Consider the following 26,545-nt stretch of genomic DNA (forward strand, 5'->3'; position numbering starts at 1 on the left):
CCTCCCGAGACTTTCAGGGTAGGAGCGTAGCGTAGCGCCCCACCTATTTTGAGAAATTCGCGAGGATTCGTCGACCGGCGCCAAAGTTATTCAAAATAGAATGTTGCGGATTTCCTATGGAAAAGGGGTCCTAACTATAACTACCTACTGGCGACCGCCAGTAGGTAATATATATATATATATATATATTCACTGAAAAAAACATAGGCTTCAGGGGCGTTATAGTTAGCTGGACATTTCCCTCGTATAAAACCCTAGAAATTCCCCCGTTGTAGTTAGTTCAGCTAACTATACTATAACGGGGGAATTTCTAGGGTTTTGTACGAGGGAAATGTCCAGCTAACTATAACGCCCCTGAAACCTATGGTTTTTTCAGTGAATTTCTAAGGTTTTTTAAATGCTAATTCCTATCTATAATTTATCTCTAAAGCTATGATGTTTAATGATTTTAGTTGGATTTCTAAATTTTTCTATTTCAGTGTGTCAATTCCTTTAATTATGTTTTTTTAAAATACTTTTTTTCACCATTTTTGTAACTTATTTTTTCAATTAATTCTTTTAAAATTAAAAAATATTTTTTTATTGATTTTTTAAAACAAAATTGTTAATTTTTGTTAATGTTTTTTAAAATATTTTTTAAACTATATTTTAAAAACTTTATTTGTTTATTTTTTTCCCATTTTTTAGGGGATCCGTGCACCCTATGCACACCGTTCTCGATCCCTACGCGAAAGCATCCACGCACCCAACGCGTTAGGAACCGCGCACCCAACGCGAGAGAAATCATGCACCCAACGCGTTAGGATGCGCAACTCCTAATTTTACCGTAAAAAAAGAAAATAGCCCCTATCACTAATTTTTATTATCCCCGGGGACCCGATCCCCCGAGGCTTATAAAAAAACATTGGAGACTGTGGGGGGAGCCCCAACGCCCCCACGGTCTCAGCCGGCTCCCTGCGTCCTTTGGGAGCCGGCATTGCTTTTCCACATGGGGAGCTGCTGACATGCAGCTCTCCATGTGGAAAAACAATATCGTTTGGATTTTGAAAGAGAGAGCAAGTTTCCCTGCTCTCTCTTTCAAAATCCTAATGAAGTTTGCTATGGGAGGGCGGGAGACTCCCACCCTTTCATAGCAAACAACAGTGTCCTGGGGGTGGGCACCCCAGGACACTGTAGGAGCTGGCCCTGGGGGGTGGGGGTCCCCAGGGCCCTCGAGGGCTCCAGGAGGGGGGGCCACGCAGCCCCCTCCCCCTATTAATTTATTAACATTTTGCCCCCGGGATTTGGCCCAGCCGGGGGCTAATTATTAATAAAGCGCGGAAGCCCGCACTTAGGGGTTTTTTGTTTTTTCATCCGGATCCGCGCACCCTGCGCACATTTCTCCCTTTAAAAAAAAAAAAAAAGGGGGGGCCCAGGGGGTCCTTCTGGGACCCCCTAAGCAACACTAGAGGGTCAGAGTATTTCTACCCTGCCCCCTTTACATCTTTCACACACTTATTTCCCTTACTTAATCAGCCTCGCTTCTACCGAGGCACAAAATGGCTGCCAACAGTTCCTGGTTTCGAATGTAGACAGACACTTGACAGCCAATTAGCATTCAGCGCGTGATCGGGAGGGTGCGCGCTCGGTTCGCAGAGGGTGCGCTTAGGGTGCGCATTGGGTGCGCGGATCCTCCGAGGCCATAGATATATCTATCTTTTTTACTCTAATTTTCTCAGGAACTACTGAACGGATCTACACCATTTATACAAAAGGCACGAGTCTGAACTGAGGACTACTTCTTTGCCAAATTTGGTGTAATTCCGTTCAGCAGTTTGGGCTGTAGCTGCATCAATCAATCAATCAATCAATCAGTGACACTTGTAAAGCGCGCTACATACCCGTAGGGTCTCAAGGCGCTGGGGGGGGGGGGAGGGGGGGTGCCGCTACTGCTCGAACAGCCAGGTCTTCAGCTTCTTCCTGAAGGAGAGGTGGTCTTGGGTCAGGCGCAGGTCGGTCGGGAGGGAGTTCCAGGTCTTGGCGGCCAGGTAGGAGAAGGACCTTCCTCCTGTAGTCGCTCTTCGGATGCGGGGGACGGCGGCGAGGGCGTGGTTGGCTGATCGGAGGTGGCGTTTGGGAGCGTGGAAGTTGACTCGGCTGTTGAGGTAGCTCGGGCCTTGGTCGTGTAGGGCTTTGTGTGCGTGGGTGAGGAGGCGGAAGGTGATTCTTTTGTTGACGGGGAGCCAGTGAAGGTCTCTCAGATGTCCGGAGATGTGGCTGGTTCGTGGGATGTCGAGGATGAGTCTGGCTGAGGCGTTCTGGATCCGCTGGTGTCTCTTCTGGAGCTTGGCGGTGGTACCGGCGTAGAGGGCGTTGCCGTAGTCCAGTCGGCTGGTGACGAGGGCCTGGGTGACGGTCTTCCTGGTCTCGGTGGGGATCCACCAGAAGATCTTCCGTAGCATGCGTAGGATGTTGAAGCACGCCGAGGAGACGTTGTTGACTTGCCTGGTCATGGAGAGGGAGGAGTCCAGGAGGAAGCCCAGGTTGCGTGCATGGTCTGTCGGTTTGGGTGCGGTGCCCAGGGCGGGAGGCCACCAGGAGTCGTCCCAGGCGGAGGGTGAGGAGCCCAGGATGAGGACCTCCGTCTTGTCCGAGTTCAGTTTCAGGCGGCTGGTCGTCATCCACTCGGCTACCTCTTTCATCCCTTCGTGCAGGTTGGATCTGGCGGCGGCGGGGTCGTTGGTCAGGGAGAGGATCAGTTGGGTGTCGTCGGCGTAGGAGATTATGCTGAGGTTGTGTTTGCGTACGATGGCCGCGAGGGGGCTCATGTAGACGTTGAAGAGGGTGGGGCTCAGAGATGATCCTTGAGGGACGCCGCAGGTGACTTCGGAGGCCTCTGACTTGTACGGTGGTAGGCGGACTCTCTGTGTTCTTCCGTCGAGGAAGGAGATGATCCAGTCCAGCGCCTTGTCCTGGATTCCGATGTTGCTGAGGCGCCGTACTAGGGTGCGGTGGCAGACCGTGTCGAATGCCGCAGAGAGGTCTAGGAGGATGAGGGCCGCTGTTTCTCCATTGTCCATCAGGGCTCGGATGTCATCGGTGGCGGCGATGAGGGCGGTCTCGGTGCTGTGATTGGCTCGGAAGCCGGACTGTGAGGGGTCGAGGGATCCGTTTGTCTCGAGGAAGGCGGCCATCTGCTTGTTGACGGTCTTCTCGATGACTTTGGCTGGAAACGGGAGGAGCGAGATGGGGCGGTAATTCTTGAGGTCGGTGGGGTCCGCTGTAGGTTTCTTTAGTAGGGCGCTGAGTTCGGCGTGCTTCCAGCTCTCAGGGAAGATGGTGGTGTCGAAGGAAGTGTTGATGATGTCTCGCAGGTGGGGTGCGATGACAGCGTCGGCCTTGTTGAAGACGTGGTGAGGGCAGGGGTCGGTCGGTGATCCGGAGTGGATGGAGTTCATCGTGCGGATGGTGTCTTCGGTGCTGATCGGGGTCCAGGCGTGGACAACAGGTCCTATGGGAAATTGCATGGGGAAAACGCGTTTTGGGACCCCCCTTTTTTCTCAGCCCCTGCTTGACGAATCACCACAAAACTTTCAGGATAGGAGCGGACCGGAGCTGGCCAAAAGTTTGGAAAAGTTCGCGAAGATTCGTCAACCGGCGCCAGACTTATCGGGAACAGAATGTTGTGGATTTCCTATGGAAAATAGGTCCTAAGTATAACTCACTACTGGCGACCGCCAGAAGGTAATATATATACATACTTACCTTAAACACCTTTACAAAGTATATGCCTTTACCACGCATGCCTTTGCATTGTGATGGTGCGTGGTGTTGGAATGCGGTGTAAGAACATATATTCATATTTTTCCAATATCTGGTAAAGATCAAATGGTCATGGCATGAAGGTGGGCTGGATTGACCCATCTAGGAAATCCCTTGATGGGGACTGTGTCATCATTAACTTTAGCCATCCCAGCTTTGCTGGGGAAATCTTGCATAACGCATCGTTTGATCTTTCCAAGAGGGAAATGTTTTGCTTCTTCCCTTAGGCTTTTTCTATCCACACCTATCCCAGGCACCTGTTGGTTCTGCTTTTCGACCATGCGTCTCCCCTACTGCAGGTGATTATCCTTTTCCTCTTCCACTTTCAAATAGGTAGAATGCCTTGAATTATTTGCAGGCAGTAGATTGACTTTTAGATGTAGTGGTTACTCACCAATACCTGTAGCTCAAACGATTTTCCAGCACCTGTTAGTTCATCTCCCTGCCATGCAAACATGGGGCATATTATCAAGAACGGCGTTATAATTATCGCCGCGTTAGCATCAGAAAACTGCAGCTAAAGCTAAAGTATTCCAATAGAAGCCCATGTTCTGGTGTGAACCTGGGCTTCTAATGGAATTCTCAAGGGCATATTATCAAGCCCATTATTGTCGCTTTAGCGGCAGTGTCCTGCCGCTAAAGCGGCGATAATTTTAACGCCGTTCTTGATAATATGCCCCCATGTCTCTTGCAGTTTTTAATGTTCCTGCCCCGTTGTCTGGGAATGAGACATTCACAAGGAGTTTTAATCAATCTGGTCCAACCACCCCTTTAGTCCAATCTGGTTATAATGGGTCATGAGGCCTTGTCTCATGGAACACCGGGTCTTCAGAATAAGGTAACTGTGTGAGACTGGCTTGATATCATCGCTAATACTCATATGATCTGTATCCTGGAAACTTGGTGGGTGGACCCTCTGCATGTTGAAGGTTTTTCTTTGCTATTTACAATAGCAATACCATCATATGCAGTTCAAGCTAAAGGGGGTTTACAGACGTTGATTTCTAACTTGCTGCATACTATCAGTTGAAGATCTGTCACCTCTTCCCCTTACTACCAATTTATGTTATTATCATTTAAGGGAAAGGATTGTTTTGATCCTAAATAATTTTTATAATAATGTGCTTGATTCCACCCGCTGTAACATTAATGCTCTGAAAGTTGACAGATGCTTTTCTAGTGTTTCAACTTTTCCCACTCCAATTGCATGGGCTGACGATTTTAACATCCACAGATGTAGCCATTCAGTTAGACAAGTGTGCGGTCTTACTAATTGGGCAGTTGTTGGTACCTCTCAATTCCTTCATTCGGTGGGGCTTTATAAACTTTGATCCATAAACAGGACTTGTTACTGCTGGAAGACCACAACACTATATGTAATCCACAGATTCATACGTACATGAGGAGAGGTACACACTCTACAATTGATAATATTTAATTAGCTCCACCGTCAATCATTTAGTCTCCAATATTAAGGATCAAACAAACTGCTGTAATTGATCACAACCCAATAGTGTTATATTTGACTCTTCAAGCCGATTGCCCTATATCCACTAATGGCGTATTGAATATTGGCCTTTTCAGGCCGAACAGAGCACGCATTAGATGGTCAGAAGTTGAACCTATGTGCATACTGTGGAGGTTTCTAACCCTGAAGGCAAATTAGTTTGATCTTGGTTTAGCCCCTGATGTCGATAATGATGGGTTGGTCTCCGCCTTTGAGTCAATCACTGGGGTTCTTAATTCCCTTTTGTTGCATCCTGCATGATAGGGTTGTTTGATAGACATGGTTGGTTCAATCATGCATGTAATCAGGCCTTCAAAAAGTTGAGGGCTGCCCTCCATTGCATCCTAAGAGACTATTCTGTCACTAAGCCTCTAAGGAATTATTATAACAAGGTGTTAGCCTCTAGGAAAAATGAGTTAAGGGAAAAGGCCTGGTTAATTCTGATCCAGGTGGCTGAAACTAATCACAACACTTTGTTGTGGAATACCGTAAATGCCCCATTTTTAAAAAGAGATTCTATTCCCGAACTAACATCACATTTTCCCTGACAAGTTTGGGTCATCACTTTGAAACGATCTTTGATCCTTTGGTTGATAACGTGTCAAGACTCAGCCTCTTGACTGCTGAAGAAGAAGAAATGAGCCCCATTTTTAAGGGTTGCATGCCCTTGGATTTCACACTGGATGAGCTCCTCGATGCTTTGAAAGGTTGTGCCAAAGGTAAAGCCCCATTTGATGCTTTCATTTGCATGGGTGAGCTATGGGGCTCAATTTTGACTAGAGTTTTCAATGCATCGGAAAAGGGTTCAGCACCCTCTACAATGGCTAGTTGAATTTTTTTCTCCTATGTTCAAGAAGGGGGACAGGTACAACCTTAAGTGTTACTGCCCCATTTCACTCCTGTATTCATCTACAAAACTCCTGGGTAGAGTTGTCCAGCAGAGACTGGAGGACTGGGCATACGATAATTCCATTCTGTCAGATATCCAGTATGGATTCAGGAAGGGAATTGGGACAATGGAACAATCAGTAAATCTCAAACTTCTGATTTGGAAATACACAAAGGCAAAGCCAGGATCCTCTACTTATGTTTTGCTGACCTTAGTAGCATTTTTGCCAAGTGGACAACTCAATTCTGTGGCATACCCTGCTTTCATATGGGGCTTCTGAGAATATTGGTTGTCTTGTTGGCGTGAAACAGGGGTGAGTGTGGCCCCATTTTTATTTCCACTTTTTATAAATGGTGTAGATAATACTCTTTGGTCCTTGCATGCCAGTGCTCCAACCATTGCAGGTCACACGGTTTCCTTCCTCCTGTATGCAGACAATGTGGTCCTATTATCTAAGATCACTGTCGGGCTGCTGCGATTAATGGACACCTTTGTGGGATTCATGGAATCCAAGAAATTAAATATCTGCAAAACCAATACATATGTAATGTCTTGTGGGAAAACTCCACAGAAGATTAGGCCTTTTTTCTTGGAGAGCACATCCATTGCAAAGGTGAATTCCTTTTGTTATCTGGGCATGCTCTTTTCTAGTAAGGGTTCTTGGGTCCAACATATACAGAATGCCCTGCTTAAGATGAACAGAGTGTGTGAGGGTGTGTTTAGGTTCTCTTGCAAATTTGGCTGGCACCCTATTAGGGATATGATTACCATCTACAAAGCGAGAGTACTAACAGCCGCTACGTATGGTGGGGTGTGGGATCACATGTCTAGCAGCCCTTTACAGGCTGAGTAAAACACCTTTTCAAGTTGCCTTTTGTGTACTCCCCCTTTATTGCTGGCTTCCATTTTTCATAAGGAAGTGGGGTTAACTCACTTGGATGACACTTTTTTTACTCAAACCTTTTTTACTGTGGTGTTCAATATGGGCCAAACCAGAGATAACATTTACTAAGGCAATCATACAGGACTGTCTAACATAAGATTATGGTTTACGAATCCTGTGCTTGTTTTATATTAATGAGACTTTCAATTTGGAGTTCGGTTTTCCTGGGCTGCCCGAGCGGTCTAGAATTCTTATGCTCCAGATGTCAGAGGGCAAGGCAGTTTTATCTGTTGTGTGGCAGAAAAAAAGAGCCCTTGATGATGCTAGGAAACCCCTGGTTATCACATATTTGTTGTATGCCTTGCCTGAGGGTTTTCAAATGTATTTGTCCTTGGTGTAATATACACAACATCATTTCGTTTTGACTAAACTGCAGCTAGGCATTGTACATCACCTTGTAACTTTCCCAATCATTAACCAATGGCAAAGAGTATCTGTTCTGTGCCCATGTGATGGAATCTCAAAACAGAGCACTCAGCACTTTACGCTTTTTTGCAAATTTTATTTGGGCTTTAGGAAGTACTTTTTAAAACCAATTATCTTTGCACACAATATAGGGGACCACAATCCTGCAATGCATTTTCTGTGTACTATAGAGTCCCATGCAGTATGTTTTAGTCTCACCTCTCATATCTGGAAAGAAATATGTGCTAGGAATAGTATTTCTGATTAATTATATCACTGTTTGGTCCATGTAATACTGAGCCTTGGATGTATATTTTAATGTTTTATATTGTCTTATGATGTATTGCATTTCAATGATTGTTCTTTTATAGCCTACGTTGCTAGTGCCGAAATGAAGATTTTGAATCAAACCGCTTCCTGTGTCAACTTTACTATGCAATACCTGCATTTATTTAACAGGGTGTGTTTGATTTATTAAACACATACCATGAACTATCAACGTAAAAAGGGAGAGAGAAAGAGATACCCGTCTATAGTCTGAATTGCACAAAGTGAAACCAGGAAAGCTTGGATGAACAGTGGCTTCCCACAGGGCCAGGCTGGGAACCGAAATGGACCCTGGCAAACTGCTCAGCCGGCCCCCCTGGGGGGAGAGGGCGAGTGCGATCAAACATGTTTGCTAGGACTGGTTTCAGCTGATTTTGTTACAGGAGGCCAATATTGCCGGCACCGGGTAACAAAAACAGCCCCCCAGGGGCCCAAAACCGGCTCCCACCATGGTGGCCCACTGGGAAAATGGCCGTTGCCCGCTACAGCCAGTCAGTCCCTGGCTTCCCAGCTTGACCAAATTGTGCGAATTTAGGCAAATACGTTAGTTCACTAACACCTCATTTTGCTTCATCATGACATTTGAGAGCACCTTGATATATATATAACTTCAGGATGTCCATTACACAAACACCTCTCTTGTGTTTGATTTAATAACCGATAATAATGTCCCCATGTATAATAACATCATAAGACACATAGAAGTAGCACATTACAAATGACTCGTCTCTTAGTTCACTAATACAAAAACAACAAGCTGATGGAAGGAATGCGTGATGTAATCTTAGTCACTGGCAATCGAGCTTAGCTGCATTCCAGACCATCGTTTATTTGCCTTCTGTGAAATTCTAGAGCGAGAGACCCGCTTTAAGAACAACTTAGGCCACACCTAGGTAGTACATGACAACTTATTTGCCCTCTGGTTTACTAATGACATTGTTGTGAGGGTGGCGAGTGAGAAAGAATGTTTCTAAGTTCTTGTTGAAAAACTATCAATTACAATAAATGCCACACAATGTGGTAATATACCCTTTTGTACTACTGTGAAACACTATGACAGAAATACACTATTTTGAATGTTGCCGCTTAGCACCATACCTGTGCAGGTCACACCCGCGAAGACCCAGCATTGTCCATATTCCACTGGTGAGTAGCTATGTTTGTCCCACTCTCGCAGAATGGCCACACTTCCGTTCCAGCTGCCAGGATTAGTCCCACCTGAGTAATCACCACTCCAATTTCCCACCAAAACCCCATTATCATCCTGGCAATTCACCTGAACCAAACAAGAGAGCACAACAACAGTCAGAATGGCTATAGTGGTCTAAAAAGCACAAGACATTTATTCAAAATTTGCAATTGAGAAAAAAGTGGAGACATTTATAACATGCATTGTACAGTGTCTCCTGTTACTGGACCCTCTTGAAGTACTAATAGGACTTGAGACTGCCTGCCACAGAGGACACAAAGGCATGAGAGGGACAATGAGATCCATCTGGTGGCCTCCCACATTGTTTTTTGTAAAGAGGTGAGTTGTAAAGTTCAGAAGAATATAAAGTATAAAGGTTGGCATTAACTAAGGAAGCAACCAATGAGTCATGTTTAATTATTGTGGGTTGCACTGGTAATGTTAATAAAAGCAGAGAAAATATTGGGGGAGATTTACAAAATGTCCACACAACACAGTGCAGCAACCAAAGTGTTGTATGAAAGGAGATAGCAGAATAACGCAATTTCTAGTACAACATGGTGCTGGTTTCCTCCAGCCCTGAGCCGGTGCACTTTAGGCTTTCATGTGCCAACCCACATGCTCTTCCATCATACTGCAATGGTATGTGCATTCTGTTATGCATAGGTTTTGTACTGGTGTGGACCCTTCCAGTACAAAAAACATTCCTAATAATTTTGCTACTTTGTGTGTGTGCCACACAAATGCAAAGTTGAGAAAATGTAGCGATTCTTAAAAGTGCTCTACGGTTAGAGGGTGTCATTTTTGGGTGCAAATCCCTGTCTAAAACTGTTAAAAAAAGTATTTGCATCAAGGCACATGGATCTGTGCATAATTAGAACTGGTGTAGTAGCTGGTGCCCACAGGCACTCATTTTGTGGTGACTGGCGGTTATTTTCTTCATCAGGCTTTGACCCGGAGCAAGAGAGAGAAAAACACAAAAGGGGGAAAGAGGAAGGAAGAGGTATATGGAAAAACCAAGACAAATAAAGTAGGGATGAAAAAGAACCTCAAAGAGTGAGAAAAAGGGCAAGGCGTAGCTAGTGGTGGATGCAAGAGGCTTGAGATGGAATCAAAACTACGAATCCTTGGTAGTTGGTGCTCTCGACATTTGATAGTGCTTACCACAAGCTTTTGAACAAAATTTTGGGGCACAGCACTTACTGCTTTACAAATTAGGCATCATCCTAGGTGGTTGCGTAGGAGCACTCATTGTACACTCCTTGACACAAAGTAGCACAAAGGAAAATGTAGCGCTACTGTTTGTTACTTTAGGCAACTTTCCAACGTAAAACAAGATTTGCGTTGGGAAGTAAATAACTCCCCCAAAAAATGTGCTGGATTAGCGTCTTTTTTGTGAGACAAACCCAGTGCACAATGTTAGTAAATCGGACCCAGCTTCTTATGAACTTTGAAAGCACAACTTGTGCTAACTGAGAAGACTTTCAAACTTTGAGGGGTGCAAAAGAAACTTTTCATGGTGCATGTATTTAGGATCTTATTTCATTGGCTGGCTTGGAAAAGCATTCTTACAAAATATGAAAAAATTTCGAAATGCCTCTGTTAAATAGCTTCTTTTTTAAAAGTTGTTTCGTAACTCTAGTGTACAGACACTCTGTGCACCTCAGCCAATCCTACCATTTTTAGGTCTCGCCTAGGCAGCGCTTGCGCGTTCTCTTCGAGACATGCTGTAATCAGGATATTTGACTAAAGCTCCACCTACTTTCCACCCATCTTTTTAATTGGCTCCTGTCCCTGTCCTTTGTAAATGGTGGCTTTTTATTGGTTATTAGGTTTTATAGTCTCTCCTTAATTCCTCCCTGTGTCTGTTTGTAACCTCCCATGAGGACAACCCCTATTACATGTGTTATTACGCCCTAGGTTTTAAAGTATAACCTCAAGGCACTATTTTCTTAAAGGCCTTCAGACAGGACACTAACTTGGTCCTAAACAAGGTTGGCAGTGATTACTTTAATCGCTAGCATACCTCACATTTATATTACCTTCTAAAAATGTCCCTTCATCAGCTCCATAGAGAGAACAATCTAATCCAGAACTAGTATTTTGATTCTTTTGTCACATTTCAAAGCTAATAATTGTATATATTGAATGTACAGTGGTACTGTCTTCCATGCAATGCACAATGGGAAGGGAGGATTTACCATATCTTCAAAGTTTATGATGCTCACTAGGGACATCTAACACAAGGAGATGCTGGACGGAGCGCTGAAACTTTTCGAACACTCACCCCCAGTCAAAGATCTGGTTTGAATCCATCATCGTTCTTTAGCTCACTTCGCCACCCCAGTTCAGATACAGCTATTTGCAAATCAGTCTTGACCCTATTCCTCATGGGAACAGTCCAGACTAACTGCCAAGCCATGTCTTCCCCGGACTGGAAACTAGCATCCCAGGACCGGTTTAAGGCTAACAGCTCTCATCAGCCAGGCTAACTTCAATTCAGTGGCAAAGAGATCAAGGGTCCCACGTACGGGCATACCCTGCCAACCTAAGGCAAACAACACAAACACAGAGATGATGGACTGTGCGCTGAACCTTTTCAGACACTCAACTCAGTCACAGATCTAGGTTGAATCCATCATCGTTCTTTAGCTCACTTCGCCACCACAGCTCAGTCACAGGTATAGCTCACCGAGCTACCTGCCCTCATCATCCAGGCTAGATTGAATCCAGTGGCAAAGTGAGCAAGGGCACCACATCTGGACATATCCTTCCAACCTAGGGTGATCTAGGTGCACCTTGAGGCGCTGCACCTACACAGCTCAAATTTATGTTAGACCTTCCATAAATTTCCCTTCAACAGCTCCACATAGAGTACAACTTAATTAGAATTGCTATAATAATTGTTTTGTCACATTTCAAAGCTATTAATTGTATATATGGAGATAGCTATTTGATTGTACTTGTGGTACTGTCTTGCATGCAACGCATTAGGGGAGTACCATATGTGACCACAAGTTTGATGCTCACTAGGGACATCTAGGCGCAGCTTGCAGTACTGCATCTACACATCTATGTTAGACCTTCTAGAAATTTCCCTTCATCAGCTCCACATAAAGTACAACCTAATATGGAATTAATATAACAATTATTTTGTCACATTTCAAAGCTACTAATTGTATATATTTTATGTTCTGTTGTACTGTCTACCATGCAATGCATTATGGGTAGGGTGGATTTACCATATCTTCAAAGTTTATGATGCTCACTAGAGATATCTAGGCACAGCTTGAAGTACTGCAGCTACAAACCTCACATTTATATTAGACATTCTATCAATTTCACTGCATCAGCTCCACATAGAGTACAGCTTAATCAGAAATAATATAATAATTGTTTTGTCACATTTCATATCTATCAATTGTATATATAGACATAGCTATGTAAATGTACATGTGGTAGTGTCTTCCATGCAATGGATTGGGGAGTACCATATGTGACCAAAAGTATGATGCTGACTAGGGCCATCTAGGTGCAGCATGCGGTACTGCACTTACACATCTATGTTAGACCTTCTATAAATTTCCCTTCATCAGCTCCAGATAGAGTACAACCTAATATAGAATTAATATAATTCTTTTGTCACATTTCAAAACTAATAATTGTATATATTGAATGTACTATGATACTGTCTTCCATACAATTCATTATGGGTTGGTTGGATTTACCACATCTTCAAAATTTGGGATGCTCACTAGGGACATCTAGGCTCAGCTTGCGGTACTGCACTTACACATCTCACATTCATATTAGCCCTTCTATAAATTTCCCTTAATCAGTTTCACGTAGAGTACAACTTAATCAGAATTATTATAATAATTGTTTTGTCACATTTCATAGCTATTAATTGCATGTATGGACATAGCTAATTGAATGTACTTTTAGTACTTTCTTGCATTCAATGCACTAGGGGAGTACCATATGTGACAAAAAGTATGATGCTCACTAGGGACATCTAGGCGCAGCTTGAGGTATTGCACCTACACATCTATGTTAGACCTTCTATACATTTCCCTTCAACAGCTTCGAATAGAGTACAAGCTAATCCATAATAAATATATTAATTCCTTCATCACATTTCAAAGATACTAATTGTATATATTGAATGTACTGTGGTACTATCTTCCATGCAATGCATTATGGATAGGCTGGTTTTACCATATCTTCAAAATGTATGATGCTCACTAAGAACATTTAGGAAACAGAACACCTTGTCCTAACTGAAAACAGTTAAACAGCAAACTATTTTCAAAACCTATCATGAAATGAAACACGAAAAGATGGCTTTACAAATTGCCTGTTATTCAAAACACTTTTTGTTTATTTCACATCCTTATTTTTTGTGTGATTAGCAAAGTTAATTGACAAAAAAACAAAACAACTGTACATTACTCATACAAATATATACAACACAAATGACAATATACTAAACAGCACCCTAACGGATTTATACATTCAATCATCAAACATTCTTGGCCAATCCATTCATACCAGAAACTGACATATACTAAACTAAACGGTCCTTTTACCACCTCTCTCTTTTAGGCACAAATTGTTGTCCGTATTTTATGCGTATTAAGACATTTTCTTCCTTAATATACACTTGAAGACCCACAAAAACATTTAGGGCAGAGCTTTTACTCCACACACTCCATATAAAAGCTCTGCCCTAAATGTTTATGTGGGTCTTCAAGTGTATATTAAGGAAGAAAATGTCTTAATACGCATAAAATACGGACAACAATTTGTGCCTAAAAGAGAGAGGTGGTAAAAGGACCGTTTAGTTTAGTATATGTCAGTTTCTGGTATGAATGGATTGGCCAAGAATGTTTGATGATTGAATGTATAAATCCGTTAGGGTGCTGTTTAGTATATTGTCATTTGTGTTGTATATATTTGTATGAGTAATGTACAGTTGTTTTGTTTTTTTGTCAATTAACTTTGCTAATCACACAAAAAATAAGGATGTGAAATAAACAAAAAGTGTTTTGAATAACAGGCAATTTGTAAAGCCATCTTTTCGTGTTTCATTTCATGATAGGTTTTGAAAATAGTTTGCTGTTTAACTGTTTTCAGTTAGGACAAGGTGTTCTGTTTCCTAGTTTATTCGGCTCAGTCCTGCTGGCTATTTGAGCCAAAGCCCAGTTTTGGTTTATAGCACTAAGAACATTTAGGCACAGCTTGCGGTATTGTACCTACACATCTCACATTTATATTAGACCTTCTATAAATTTTCCTTCACCAGCACCACAAACAGTACAACTTAATCAGCATAAATATAATGATTGCTTTGTCACATTTCATAGCTTTTAATTGTATATATGAACATAGCTATTTGAATGTATTTGTGGTACTGTCTAACATGCAATGCATTAGGGGAGTATCATATGTGACCAAAAGTTTGATGCTCACTAGGGACATCTAGGAGCAGCTTGTGGTACTGAACCTACACATCTATGTTAGACCTTCTATACATTTCCTTTCATCAGCTCTACATAGAGTAGACCCTAACCCGGAATTAATATATTAATTATTTTGTCACATTTCAAAGCTACTAATTTTATATATTAAATGTACTGTGGTACTGTCTTCCATGCAATGCATCATGGGTATGGTGGAATTACCATATCTTCAAAGTTTATGATGCTCACTAGGTACAGCTAGGTGCAGCTTGTGGTAGTGCACCTACACATCTCACATTTAGATTAGGCCTTCTATCAATTTCCATTCATCAGCTCAAGCATAGATTCCAACCTAATCTGAAATTAATAAAACAAATTTCAAAGCTATTATTTGTATATATGGACATAGCTATTTGAATGTACTTGTGGTACTGTCGAATGCAATGTATTATGGGAGTACCATATGTGACCAAAAGTTTGATGCTCACTAGGGACCTCTAGGCGCAGTTTGCTGTACTGCACCTACACATATATGTTAGATCTTCTATAAATTTCCCTTCATCAGCTCCACATAGAGTACAACCTAATCTGGAAATAATAAAATAATTCTTTTGCCACATATTAAGGCTGCTAATTGTATATATTGAATGTATTGTGGTACTGTTTTCCTTGCAGTGCATTTTGGGTATGGTTTGATTTACCATATCTTGAAAGTTTAAGATGCTCTCTAGGAACATGTAGGTGCAGCCCGCGGTACTGCACCTACACATCTCACATTTAGATTAGACCTTCTGCAATTTCCCTTCATCAGCTCCATATAGAGTACGACTTAATCAGAATTAATATAATAATTGTTTTGTCACATTTCAAAGCTATTAATTGTATATATGGGCATAGCTATTTGAATGTACTTGTGGTACTGTTTTGCATGCAACTCATTATGGGTAGGGTGGATTTACCATATCTTCAAAGTTTATGATGCTCTCTAGTGACCTCTTGGAGCAGCTTGCGGTGCTGCACCTAGGCAAGCAGTGCTGGTGCCATGTTCACTAGGGACCTCTAGGAGCAGCTTGAGGTACTGCACCTAGACATGCAGTGCTGGTTCCTGGCTCACTGTGCAATCATTTGCAATGCACTAGGTCTCACATTACTGAAAGTATGAGCTATTGGCATTACATTATTATTTGCAACACCAATAGCTCAAACTATCAGTAATGCGAGACCTATTGCATTGCAAATTCTTTTTTCCTTTGGCACTGAGCATGCTATCTCGGGCCACCTACAAACTAACTTCCAAAAGGGGGAAAGGGCAGATTGAGAAAGTTGGCTTCTTGGTTACAGCCTCTGCTCCTGAAATATGCATTTCCTCGCAGTTCCATAATGTTGGCGTCTACTTCTGAAATTCATAAGTTTGAACATGAGCCCATTGTAGAAATCAATATCGATTTAGCGCTGTTTTCAGAAATAAGCGCTTTACATCAAAACAAATTTGCAAGAATCAGGTGTCTGCCTTACTAATTTGGTATGAAACTGGTTATGTAAACAAACAGTGTTAGCAAAGAACCTTTCCTATTTTAATAAATAGTGTAGGTTGAGACCTGAAAAAGGGATAAAAGCAGTTCTACTTCAGAGTGTCTTAGTTGGTTTTGACCCGGAAAATGGGATTCTGACAAACTAAGAAGAATCCTGCTCAGTGGCAGTCAATTGCAAATGAGCAATTAAATAATATTTCTATAGGTGGCACTGGTCAGTAGGGGATCGATTTCTTTCACCTCCTTGATATAAGACTCCCTTTTAAATATCAATTGCAAAGACCAGATTATGGAAACAAACAGATATTAACAGCATCAGCCAGTGCCTTAGACCAATTTGGTGGGTAACTTGGAGAGTCACAAACAACACCTGCAATACTCGAGGACAATACATCTCTGCAATCCCGGAGGATGTGGTAAAGCCTGGGAAGTCCTCTAAAATAGATAAACCCATGTGGATGAAAAGTGTTTGTGGTGCTGTTCTATCTTCTTAATAATACCTCTGTAGCAATGATATATGCGGTTGTGCGTCACTATATGAAGGTCAACAATATCGAACTACAATGATTTTGGCCCTATGATCCCATTACCTCCGTATTATCAGGGTAGGTGCATATCTCATATTTTCCACCCTCTATCTACTTGCCTTGAACATATTGTGGTTGTTCATGTAGTGGATGCATTTGGTTTGTTATGTGATATACTATAAGCGATAGAGTGACCACAACCTATATAAGTAGTTCAGGACTAGGAGCATAGAGGACCATGGCTGTCTTTAGCCATTGATGTTATGGCCTAGACTATGGTACAGCAAAGGTTAGGCCCATAGTGAGAAAACAGTTACAAAAACAGGCCCAAATGTTACATAAAGGAGAATCTAGGTACAGTTATGAATTAACCAAAATGGATTCCCCAAAGATCAGTCACTGAGGAAATTTATGCATATTTGTAATGAAGTCATATTAGTGTTTTATGGCGGTAGAGAACCTACATAAGTAGTTCAAAAAATTAATCAAACTATTAAATTACTGTTAAAAAGAATTACTTATATTGTATAACTGGGAATAAAGGTGATGAATGTCGATGGGCAATAATACAATACTGCTCTGCCTAATGTCATGTATCACCTGGGACACTAACACAATTTAATACCCTTTACAGCGTATCAGCCAGCAGAATAATATGTCACACATCCCACACATTTTAAGTATGAATACAAAATAACCTTAAGACAGTCATTACTCATCTTGGTGTGTGTGGACAACCTTTTTATGGGATACACTTTGGAGTAAAATACATTCCAGCAGGTGCATAGCCAGTCTCACTCAAACCTTATATTTCTTTTATAACAGACTTTATTACACTCCTGCTCGTCTTTTTATGGTTTAAATCTTTTATTAATTTTCAACAATGAAGGACAAAAGACCCGCAGCTCCGGAGGACGGTGCCATGGAGACACACAGTGTCGCAAAAAGTAGCATTACAAAAGTAAAATGCAAGGAGCGGGTCTAGGGGGAACGACAATGAATAGGGGTAGGAAAAAGGAACAAACTGTGAACCCCACTACAACCCCCCCACCACCCTCGTCCACAACCGGGTAAATAGTGAAAAGGGAAGGAAAGATAAGTGCTCACGCAATCAGAGCGCCTGTTTGGGTTTGTGCGCAGATCTAGCTCGCGGGATTTGTGTGTCAGCTAGACGAAGAAGTCTAAGATAGCAGGGGCAAGTCAGTTCTCGGAATTCAGCTGTGAGCAATGTCAAGAAAGGTCGCCACATTCTGGAATTTCAGCCCCTCTGCCAGTCGAAGTGAGGGTGAGCTTTTCCATGCCCAGTACTTGCCAGAGCCGCTGTAGCCATCCAGAGTGTGTCGGTGGCTGGATGGAACACCAGTGTGCGAAAATATTTTGGGTGGCTGCCCCCAGTGCGATAGCTATCAGTCGACCCCTCCTAGATTTTAGGGAATATGTATTAGGATTGGGTAGCTCCAGGAGGACATAAGCGGGAAAACGCGGGATCTGTGTGTTAAAGTGCCTGTCTACCTCATCTAAAATGTGAGCCCAATATGCTTGGATGTGGTCGCAACTCCATAACAGATGTGTGAGGGTGCCTATTTCCCCACAGCCTCTCCAACACAAGGCACTCTCTGTCATGCGTCGAAGCAGTGGAGGCGTTCCGGTGTGTAGTACCAGTAAGTGGCTACCTTCGTCAGTGTCTCTGTGAGCCCCATATGGTATGCTGAGTGTCGTGCCCTGTGATAGATGCCATCCCACTCTTTATGGCTGGGGTGCGACCCAATTCCCGCTCCCAGCGCATGCGGCTGGTGTTGTATGTGAGGGTAGAGGCCGATAATAACTGTTTGTAGAGGTCGGAAATAAGCTTTTTGTCAGAGGTGCGGGTGATGAGCCATTTTTCGTAGGTGGTGAGTAGGCGTTGGGCACCTGGTTTGATAGATGGGTGGAGCGCCCAGTGCCTGAGCTGGAGGTAGGGAAGGCGTTCCGACTCAGGTATGCCATAATGTGTCTTCAGCTGCGGAAATGGAATAACCCCCTCTAAATCTAAGAGATGACCGAGGGACCGACACTCGGTGGGGCGCCATGCCGCGAAGTCCTTAGTGTCAGTACCAGGGTGAAAATCTGGATTGTTAAAGAGGGGTGTGAGGGGGGAAGGAAAGGAAGTCAAGTCGTGTGCCATATTAGTTCGGTCCCAAACCTCCATGAGCGTGCTCATGATATAGGATGCATAAAGGTTGGGTGGCCTATCCGATTTACCAAGAAAGGGGATGCCCTGTAGGGGCATAGCAGCCACTGCCTGGTCTGGGAAAAGCCAGTGTTTCTCCGACTCAAGGCGATGCCATTCTACCAGGTAACGGAGTTGTGAAGCATAAAAGTAAAGTTGTAGGTCCGGGACCCCGACTCCCCCTTTTTCCGGTGGGAGGACTGCGACCGCATGCTTAAACCGGGGTTTACGACCCTGCCAAATGAAATTCGCCAGGTCGGCTTGGGTTTGTTGGATCCAACCTAGGGAGGGTCAGAGGGGGAGGGTCTGGAAGAGAAACAGGATCTGGGGAAGGATAGTCATTTTTGTGGCTGCGATTCTCCCCAACCATGATAGTGTGTGGTGCTTCCATTGCCCCAGCTCCTTGCGGATAAGTTTACGGAGGTTAGAGTAGTTAATGGCGGTGGTAGCCAGTATGGAGGGGCCTAGCTGAATTCCCAGATAAGGGATCAAAGAGGCTGACCATTGGAGAGGGTGTTCCTCTTGCAAATGAGCTAACGTGGCAGGAGAGAGAGGGATGTCTAGGGCAATGGATTTCTCAATGTTGAATTTAAAGCCGGAAGCCTGCGCAAAGCAATACAGTTCTGTGAAGAGAGCTCGCATCGCAGGGATCGGGCTAGAAAGGGAGAGCAGAACATCATCCGCGTTTAGGCTGATGGTGTGATTGTCCCCTCCAAATTTAATGCCTGTTATAAGGGGGTGGTTGCGAACCCATAGAGCAAGCGGCTCCATATAGAGCGCAAAAAGGAGGGGTGAAAGAGGACACCCCTGCCTAGTGCCCCTGCCTATGAGGAAGTGCGAGGACATCTGGCCATTCACCCGTACCGTCGCCTTAGGTAAGCGATAACAGTTGAGGATCCGGGTATGCAGTTTTTCACCAAAGCCGAACCGAAGCAAGACTTGCTCCAGGTAGGGCCAGTGTACCCGATCGAAGGCTTTTTCGGCATCGATATCCAGTAACATGTACTCTCCTGGTGTGCGGGACGCCTTTTCTATTAGATGGAGTATCCTCTTGGTGTTATCACTTGTCTGCCGATGTGGGATAAAGCCGGCCTGGTCGGGTTCTATCAATTGGGTCATGTACGGCGCTCGTCTTTTTAAACGTAACCTCTTGCATCACATCAATTGCTGGTGCCGCTATACCCAACAGGGCACAGATTTTCACAGGTTCTTTTTATGCCAGCTCTAGCCACTTTCTGGGCTTTGATATGGACTGGCATTGGAGCTATTAACCCGATTTCCCCACATCTTTCAAATGATTTACTGTTTTTGAGTGGCTTGTATGAAATCTAGAGTTCACACAGACTGCTTGGGAAACTGGTAGATCTCCTTTCTATAGCGATTTCTGTTATTATTTCTAGTTGTAAATCTTCAGATAGTGGCACTCTTTTAAAGTGGTGGAATTGAGTCTGCTACCATCATAGACTGGACAGCTATAAACTTGACTAGATTAAACTTTCCTTCAAGCGTCATCAGCAAAGTAAATACACTTCTTTCCTCCCTCCTAACCATACATTATCAGGCACATGCATCAAGGTAATATTTTGTGAGTCCTTAATTGTGATTATTAAGGAAACGCAATTAAGGACTCGCAAAAGCCTATGCATGTAGGAATCGCTATGAAAATAGCGATTCCTGCACATTCCTTATTTGCAAGTCGCAAATTGCGATTCGCAAATAAGGAATGGCTTCCCATTCATTCCTATGGGCCTACAGGCCCTTAGAAATGAATAGGAAATTACATGCGCAATTTGCGAGTACCAAGTGGTACTCACAAATTGCTCATGCAATTTCAAGGGTGTAAGGGTGTCAAAAAGACACCCTGTTGCACACCTGAAATTGATCTGTGCACAAATGTTGCACACACACTTGTCCCAAGGACATGTGTGTGTGTAACCTACAACTTTGAAAAATGCACTTTAGTGCATTTTTCAAAGTTTTTACAAATTACCATGAAGTTCAACTTCATGGTAATTTGCGCCCCCTAGTAGCGAAATCGCTACTTTAAAGTGGTTCTTGCATTGCATTTAAGGAATCGCAAAATACGATTCCTTAAATGCAATTGCAATTTGAGAACTCGCAATTAATTGTGAATTCTCAAATTGCGAGGGCCTTGACCCTTGATGCATCGCAAAAGCTAGTTTTTTCGAATTGCACCGTTTGTCATCACAAAAAGCTTTGATGCATGTGCCAGTAAGTTACTTGCTTAACCTTTTTTTTTTGCATCATCATCATCATCATCATCATAGTCTTTATTCAAATTAAAAAATAATTCATACAAGACACAAACATGTACATAGATCAGAATTAGAAAAAAATCCCATTCACTAGAAATGTATAAAATCTTTCAATAAATAATTAAAATTTAAAGTTTAAGAAAAGAATTAAACATTAAAGCAGACTTAGGATGAAGTACAATACAGATGAATGATAAAAACAGTAAGTAAAGCTAAAAATTTTAGCAAATGACATCGGTAGTTGGGGCCCTACAAGTGTGCCTCCTCACTACCCCTGAGGGCATTATGTCTTAGAGACCATGCCCAGCCCAAATATTTGGCTAAGACAATTGAGTGGACTGGTAAAGTGCTTGTGCATAAGACTCTGATAGCTACGTCAGAGCTCCTTGTGCCCAGTAATTTACATAAAGGTGAAAGCCAAAATCGTCTGGGATTAGCGTATACAGGGCAAACAAACAAGAAGTGGGCAATGGTTTCTTCTTTGGCACCACAGACGGGGCAGGTACCTGTGCTTACACCAGACCACCCACTAGTTAGAGCCCTGAGTGGGAGGGTGCCTGCTCTAAGTTGGAAATAGAGTTTCCTGTCTCTTGGTATGGTGATCAGATCCCAGTAAGGTTCAAAGAAAGGGGCGGCCTTTGCCTCTAAAAATCGGCTGGTCATCGTGGGAGAAATAGAATCACTCCACACCCTGTGATTTACCAGTTCCCAGTAGAGCGTTTTTAGAAGCTTTTTGGCAGGAAACCCAGCAGCAACTGGGTCGTTCCATAGGCCTTCCAGCCCCAGGTCTTTCAAGGATTCGCAGAGGTTCCTAAGCCACCCAATCTTGTGGAACCTATCGGCCTGCATTACATCCATGATGCCCATTGCGTAAGGTCGAAGCTCCGGTGTAGTCCATAGTCTCCTCCAGTATATGACCGGACGAAGTTTGGCCAAGTCCTTAATGGCCTTTCTACCTAGGTCATAACGTAATGGGACCAAAGGCGTGCTTTGTGGTAGGCCAATTATACAATGAAAAAATGTATTTTCGACGGCTGTTAGGGATGATAATGCATCAAAACCCCAAAGCTCTGCCCCATACAGGACTGAGCTTAGGGCCTTTGCCTCATATACTTGTAGCACGGGTTTAACCGGCTTAGTGAGGGATTTTATGTGCTCATTAACCAGCGTTCCCGTAATCTGGGTAAGTTTCAGCATGGACAGTTCCAAATGTCTGTTCCACTTATTATTTTGAGACACATATATGCCCAGATAGGCAAAGTTTTTTACCTCATCCAGAATTTGGCCGTTCATTATAAGCTTACCTGTTCTGTAACTTGGGTGCGGGTTGAATGTCATAAGTTTAGTCTTGGTCACATTGACCTCCAAGCCATGATCTTTACAAAAATCTTCAAAAATTGACAGAGCCCTTTGCATACCACACGGAGTTTTGGATACTATAAGAGTATCGTCGGCAAACATCAATATTGGAGTAGAAACTCCTGCCAACTTGGGAGCGTCAGTGTTGGCTTGAAGCATGTAGTCGACTACGCCGTTGATGTACAGGGAAAAAAGTGTGGGTGCCATGGCACAACCTTGGCGCACACCTCGCTCGACAGGAAACTCGGGGGTTGTGTCCCCCGGGCCTCCCCATTGTATTTTTGCAAAGTTAGGCTCGTGGAGCCTCCTAATTAAGGTCAATAGGTCCAAGGGGAGTCCAAGCTTTTCGAGGACCCTCCAAAGTTGCTCTCGGGGGACGAGGTCAAAGGCAGCTCTTAAATCCACAAAAGTGACATAGAGACTACCTTTGCCTAACGTAACAACCTTCCAGAGCAATTGTTTGAAGCGAAACACCTGATCCACGAGCTGGTAAATTTGCGAAAACCAGCTTGGAGGCTAGAGAGGATCCGATTATCTTCGATCCAAGTGAGTACCTCATTCAATACCATCCTCCCAATGACTTTTTGAATTGTGTCGATTAGGCTGATGGGCCTGTAGTTTCCTGGGAGGGTTTTATCACCCTTTTTATATATTGGGATTATAATAGCACCCCCCCAGGATTTGGGCACTGGGGCTCCTACAGCCACAGCGTTCGCAATTAGGGCGATATACTTGCTCCAGAAGGTCTTGTTATTAAGAAAAAGGTCGGATGGAACACCATCCATGCCTGGAGCCCGCCCAGCGGCTACACAGGCCAAGGCAGCTAAGGCGTCCTTGGGGCTAAAGGGACCGGACAAGTAAAAGACATATGGGGTTGACCCCAAGTTTCTGTAAAGAGGGTCGCATGCATATTGGGGTTTAAAATACCCCAGCCAATCTTCTTGGGTAACGTGGTTTGAAGGATTTTCAGGCAAGCACCCTCTGTTCCACTTTATCACATTCCAGAACAGTCTAGTGTCCCGGGCATGGCAAGCCTCCTTCAGGTCAAGCCAGTACGATTCGTCCCATCTTTTTTTTGCTTGGGCGAGGCACTTCTTATAAGAGGATCTGGCTAGTTGAATATATGGCTTGTTCCCACTAGAGAGGGCTTGTGCCAAAATTCCTCTAGCACATTTACATTCTTTGTCGTACCACCTCAGTCGCTTACACGGTGGCTTGCTACCCTTTCTTGATTGTTTAAAAAAAAAAGCCACGTAGACCCTCAAAAAAGGTCTCGTGTAATCTGGTTGCTTGATCATTATGATCTTTGACCCTCAGAACATCCTCCAGTCTCGCATTAATTACGGAGAGTTCGGTGTCAATGCTAGCCATTGCTGGGGCATTAGTCTTTACTTGGTTCCACTTTAACCTCCTCATGTCGTTGGTTGGGACGCAGCCAGTGGGAGCCAGTGTTGGTTCCTCGCTCACCGAGCGGGGTTTCCCCCACCAGCTGTGGGAGACGCAGATGGGGTTATGGTCGCTCTCTATTCTTAGCTCGACCACCATATCAATAGGTTGGCACCACAGCCTCAAGCAGCAAAGGACATAGTCGATCCTACTTGCTGAGCAGCCATTGTCAAAGGTGGGTGCTCCCAACTTATCTCCTTGGGTTCTGCCGTTCAAGGCCCTTAAGCCTCTCTCGAAGCAAAGTGCATTTGCCTGCACTGCTACCGTAGACCACCTTTTGATAGGGGGGAGCGAGAGTGCTGGAATGCCCCAATGTTGGTCCTCTTCGGGGTCAAGGCCCCATTCTGAGCCCGAGTCTAGAAGGGGTTCAAATGTGACATTAAAGTCACCAGCAACTATCAGGTCCCTATTGCACAATTTAATTTCTATGAGGCTGGTCAGGATGTCCAGTTCCCTTGACTTTTTCCCATTTGTGCCACGGAGATATATGTTACAAATATCCAAGGAGCCCCTGTGATCGAGAGTTAATCTCACTAGTTGAATATCAAGGGACCCCGTGTCAATCATGACAGCGCTCGAGAATAAGTCCTGACGAGCCCAAATAATTAGTCCGCCCATTGGACGGCCTTTCGGGCCTTGGGTTGCTGGGACGTGAAAATTCAAATATCCCGGCATGAACTGAGCCCCTCACAGGTCCATGTTTCCTGAAGTAGGCAAACGTCGTAATTATTGACAAAACTAACCCATTCAGGTGAATCAAATTTAGTCTTGATACCAGCTAAGTTCCAAGACAGAAGAGTGCCTGGATGGTTACTAGGCGATGTAATGTGATGCGCAGTAATTGGCTGGGTGCGTTTGCCCTCTCTCTCAACCTAGGCGGGGACGGCAGTAAGGCCCTGGGTGTTATGTGCGACCCTGACGGATCCGGGGAGGTGACAACATGACCAGCCGTAAGTGTACTATCATTTGCCCTCAGTGACTTAGGAGATGAGGCAATTATCATACTGTAGGATTGTCAATAACAGAAACCTGGGATGTAGAAAAAGTTTAAGTTATGGGCCTCTATTCCTGTTCTAGGCCCGTAGGGTGTATGGTCAGTGATGAACCTTGGGAGGCGTGGATCTTCGAAATTGACTATAATGCAATCTCCCTGAATGTTTTTGGGTTGAGAGCCTACCCATTGTACTCTTCTGACAAATAGAATCCGGCCATTCAAGTAATTAGGGATTGGTCTATGCATGTTAAGCCAGTGACTCGCTTTGTTTTTTAATTGCTGAAAGGATTCAGTTTTGTTAATGGGAAGTACGGGAACACCAGTTAATACCACAACATAGGGGAGGGATTCAGGTGGTAAGTGTATTTGGGTTGAGGATGGCCTGGGTGCATTGCCTGGGGGGACTATATCAGTAGCCATTCTCGTACCCACTGATTTCTTGGTGTTGATACCCAGAGGTGATTCGCTTGGCCGACCCTCCCGCCCCAGTGACTGGTTGGTGTTTAGCACTCCCTCCCGCCCTAGTGGCTGATGCACATTTGGAGCTGGTATAGGTAAATCTATACCTGGACCGATGCCTGTGTTGGTTGAGGCAGGGGGTATGTCAGTTGGGGACGGTACAACGAACATAGGATTTGTGTCATGAGGGCAATTAGTTTTAGGAATATCCCTAGTAGACAGCTTGACGACATTCTTTAACGAACAAAAATTGTCCAGAATAGTTTGTTCCAGCTTGTCAACTTTTTCTACGACGGGAGTTGTAGTCACCAAGCCCACAGCAGCGGCGAAGCGGAGCAGACTGTCAGGACCACACCGCACTCCAGCACGGAAACACCACCTCCTCAGGTAACGTGGCCAAAGAGCTTGGAACAGAAATGTCACACCCTTTTTTTTAGCTTTATATAGCGCGAACTAGACCCAAAGGTATCAAAGCAATTTTTCATGAGCGCAGTTGCGTTACAGACATTCATTTTTGTTAGGCTCAAGGATAATAAGTGATTTGCCCAGAATCACAGGATGTTGAGCGTTCCTGTCGAGACTCTAACCCAGTTATCCAGCTTCGAGGTCGATCGCTCTAGCCTTTAGGCCACATTTTCTCCCCAAAATATGTTTATTTTTTATCTTATATATGCTGTATCTCTTGGTTTTCACTCTCTTTCTTCGTAAGGCTATCACTCAATAATACTCTTTGTAGCTTCTCTCTCATTCTTCTTTTAGTTTCCTCTTTTCCTCCTTTTTCACTTTATTTTTCCCTATTCAAAACTCATGCATTGATCTCGCATTGCATTCTTTTTTCAACGTATTCATTTTTTTAATGTGAAATATAAATACTATATTACGTAAACTGTTTGCGGTCACAATTCACATCTGCAATGTATTCTAATGTATTTTCTTCTTTGCTTAATAAAATGTCTTAAAAAAAGGCAGTTATTGCTTGTGCTCTAAGAGATGTTTTTCTCCTTGTTGTCGGTCTTCACTGTATGGTCTGCTACGCTGGTAGCTGCACAGAAGATGTCTGCAGCCAGGCAGCTAAGGAGTACATTTACATTTTATATCTAAAGCTCAGACGTCTCTGATCTAGTCATCAGGATGATTCTGCCCAGGCACCTCCTTCCCAGTGCCAGTACATAGGATGTATTTTTAAAGCTGTATACCTGGGGAGCAAACTTGTGACTATG

The 26,545-nt window shown here is 43.7% G+C and overlaps 1 protein-coding gene across 1 annotated transcript in view; it reads right to left on the reverse strand.

The window, feature by feature from the left end:
- Positions 1-26,545, reverse strand: part of LOC146812214 (protein-glutamine gamma-glutamyltransferase E-like) — a 354,915-nt gene that overhangs the window by 108,056 nt on the left and 220,314 nt on the right. Inside the window, exon 8 of the mRNA XM_085619244.1 lies at positions 8,971-9,148. Within this exon, the coding sequence (XP_085475370.1) occupies positions 8,971-9,148 (178 nt within the window). The remainder of the gene's footprint in view (positions 1-8,970; positions 9,149-26,545) is intronic.

The sequence above is a fragment of the Triturus cristatus genome, chromosome 7 (assembly GCF_964204655.1).
Source record: "Triturus cristatus chromosome 7, aTriCri1.1, whole genome shotgun sequence".
Lineage (NCBI taxonomy): Eukaryota > Metazoa > Chordata > Amphibia > Caudata > Salamandridae > Triturus > Triturus cristatus.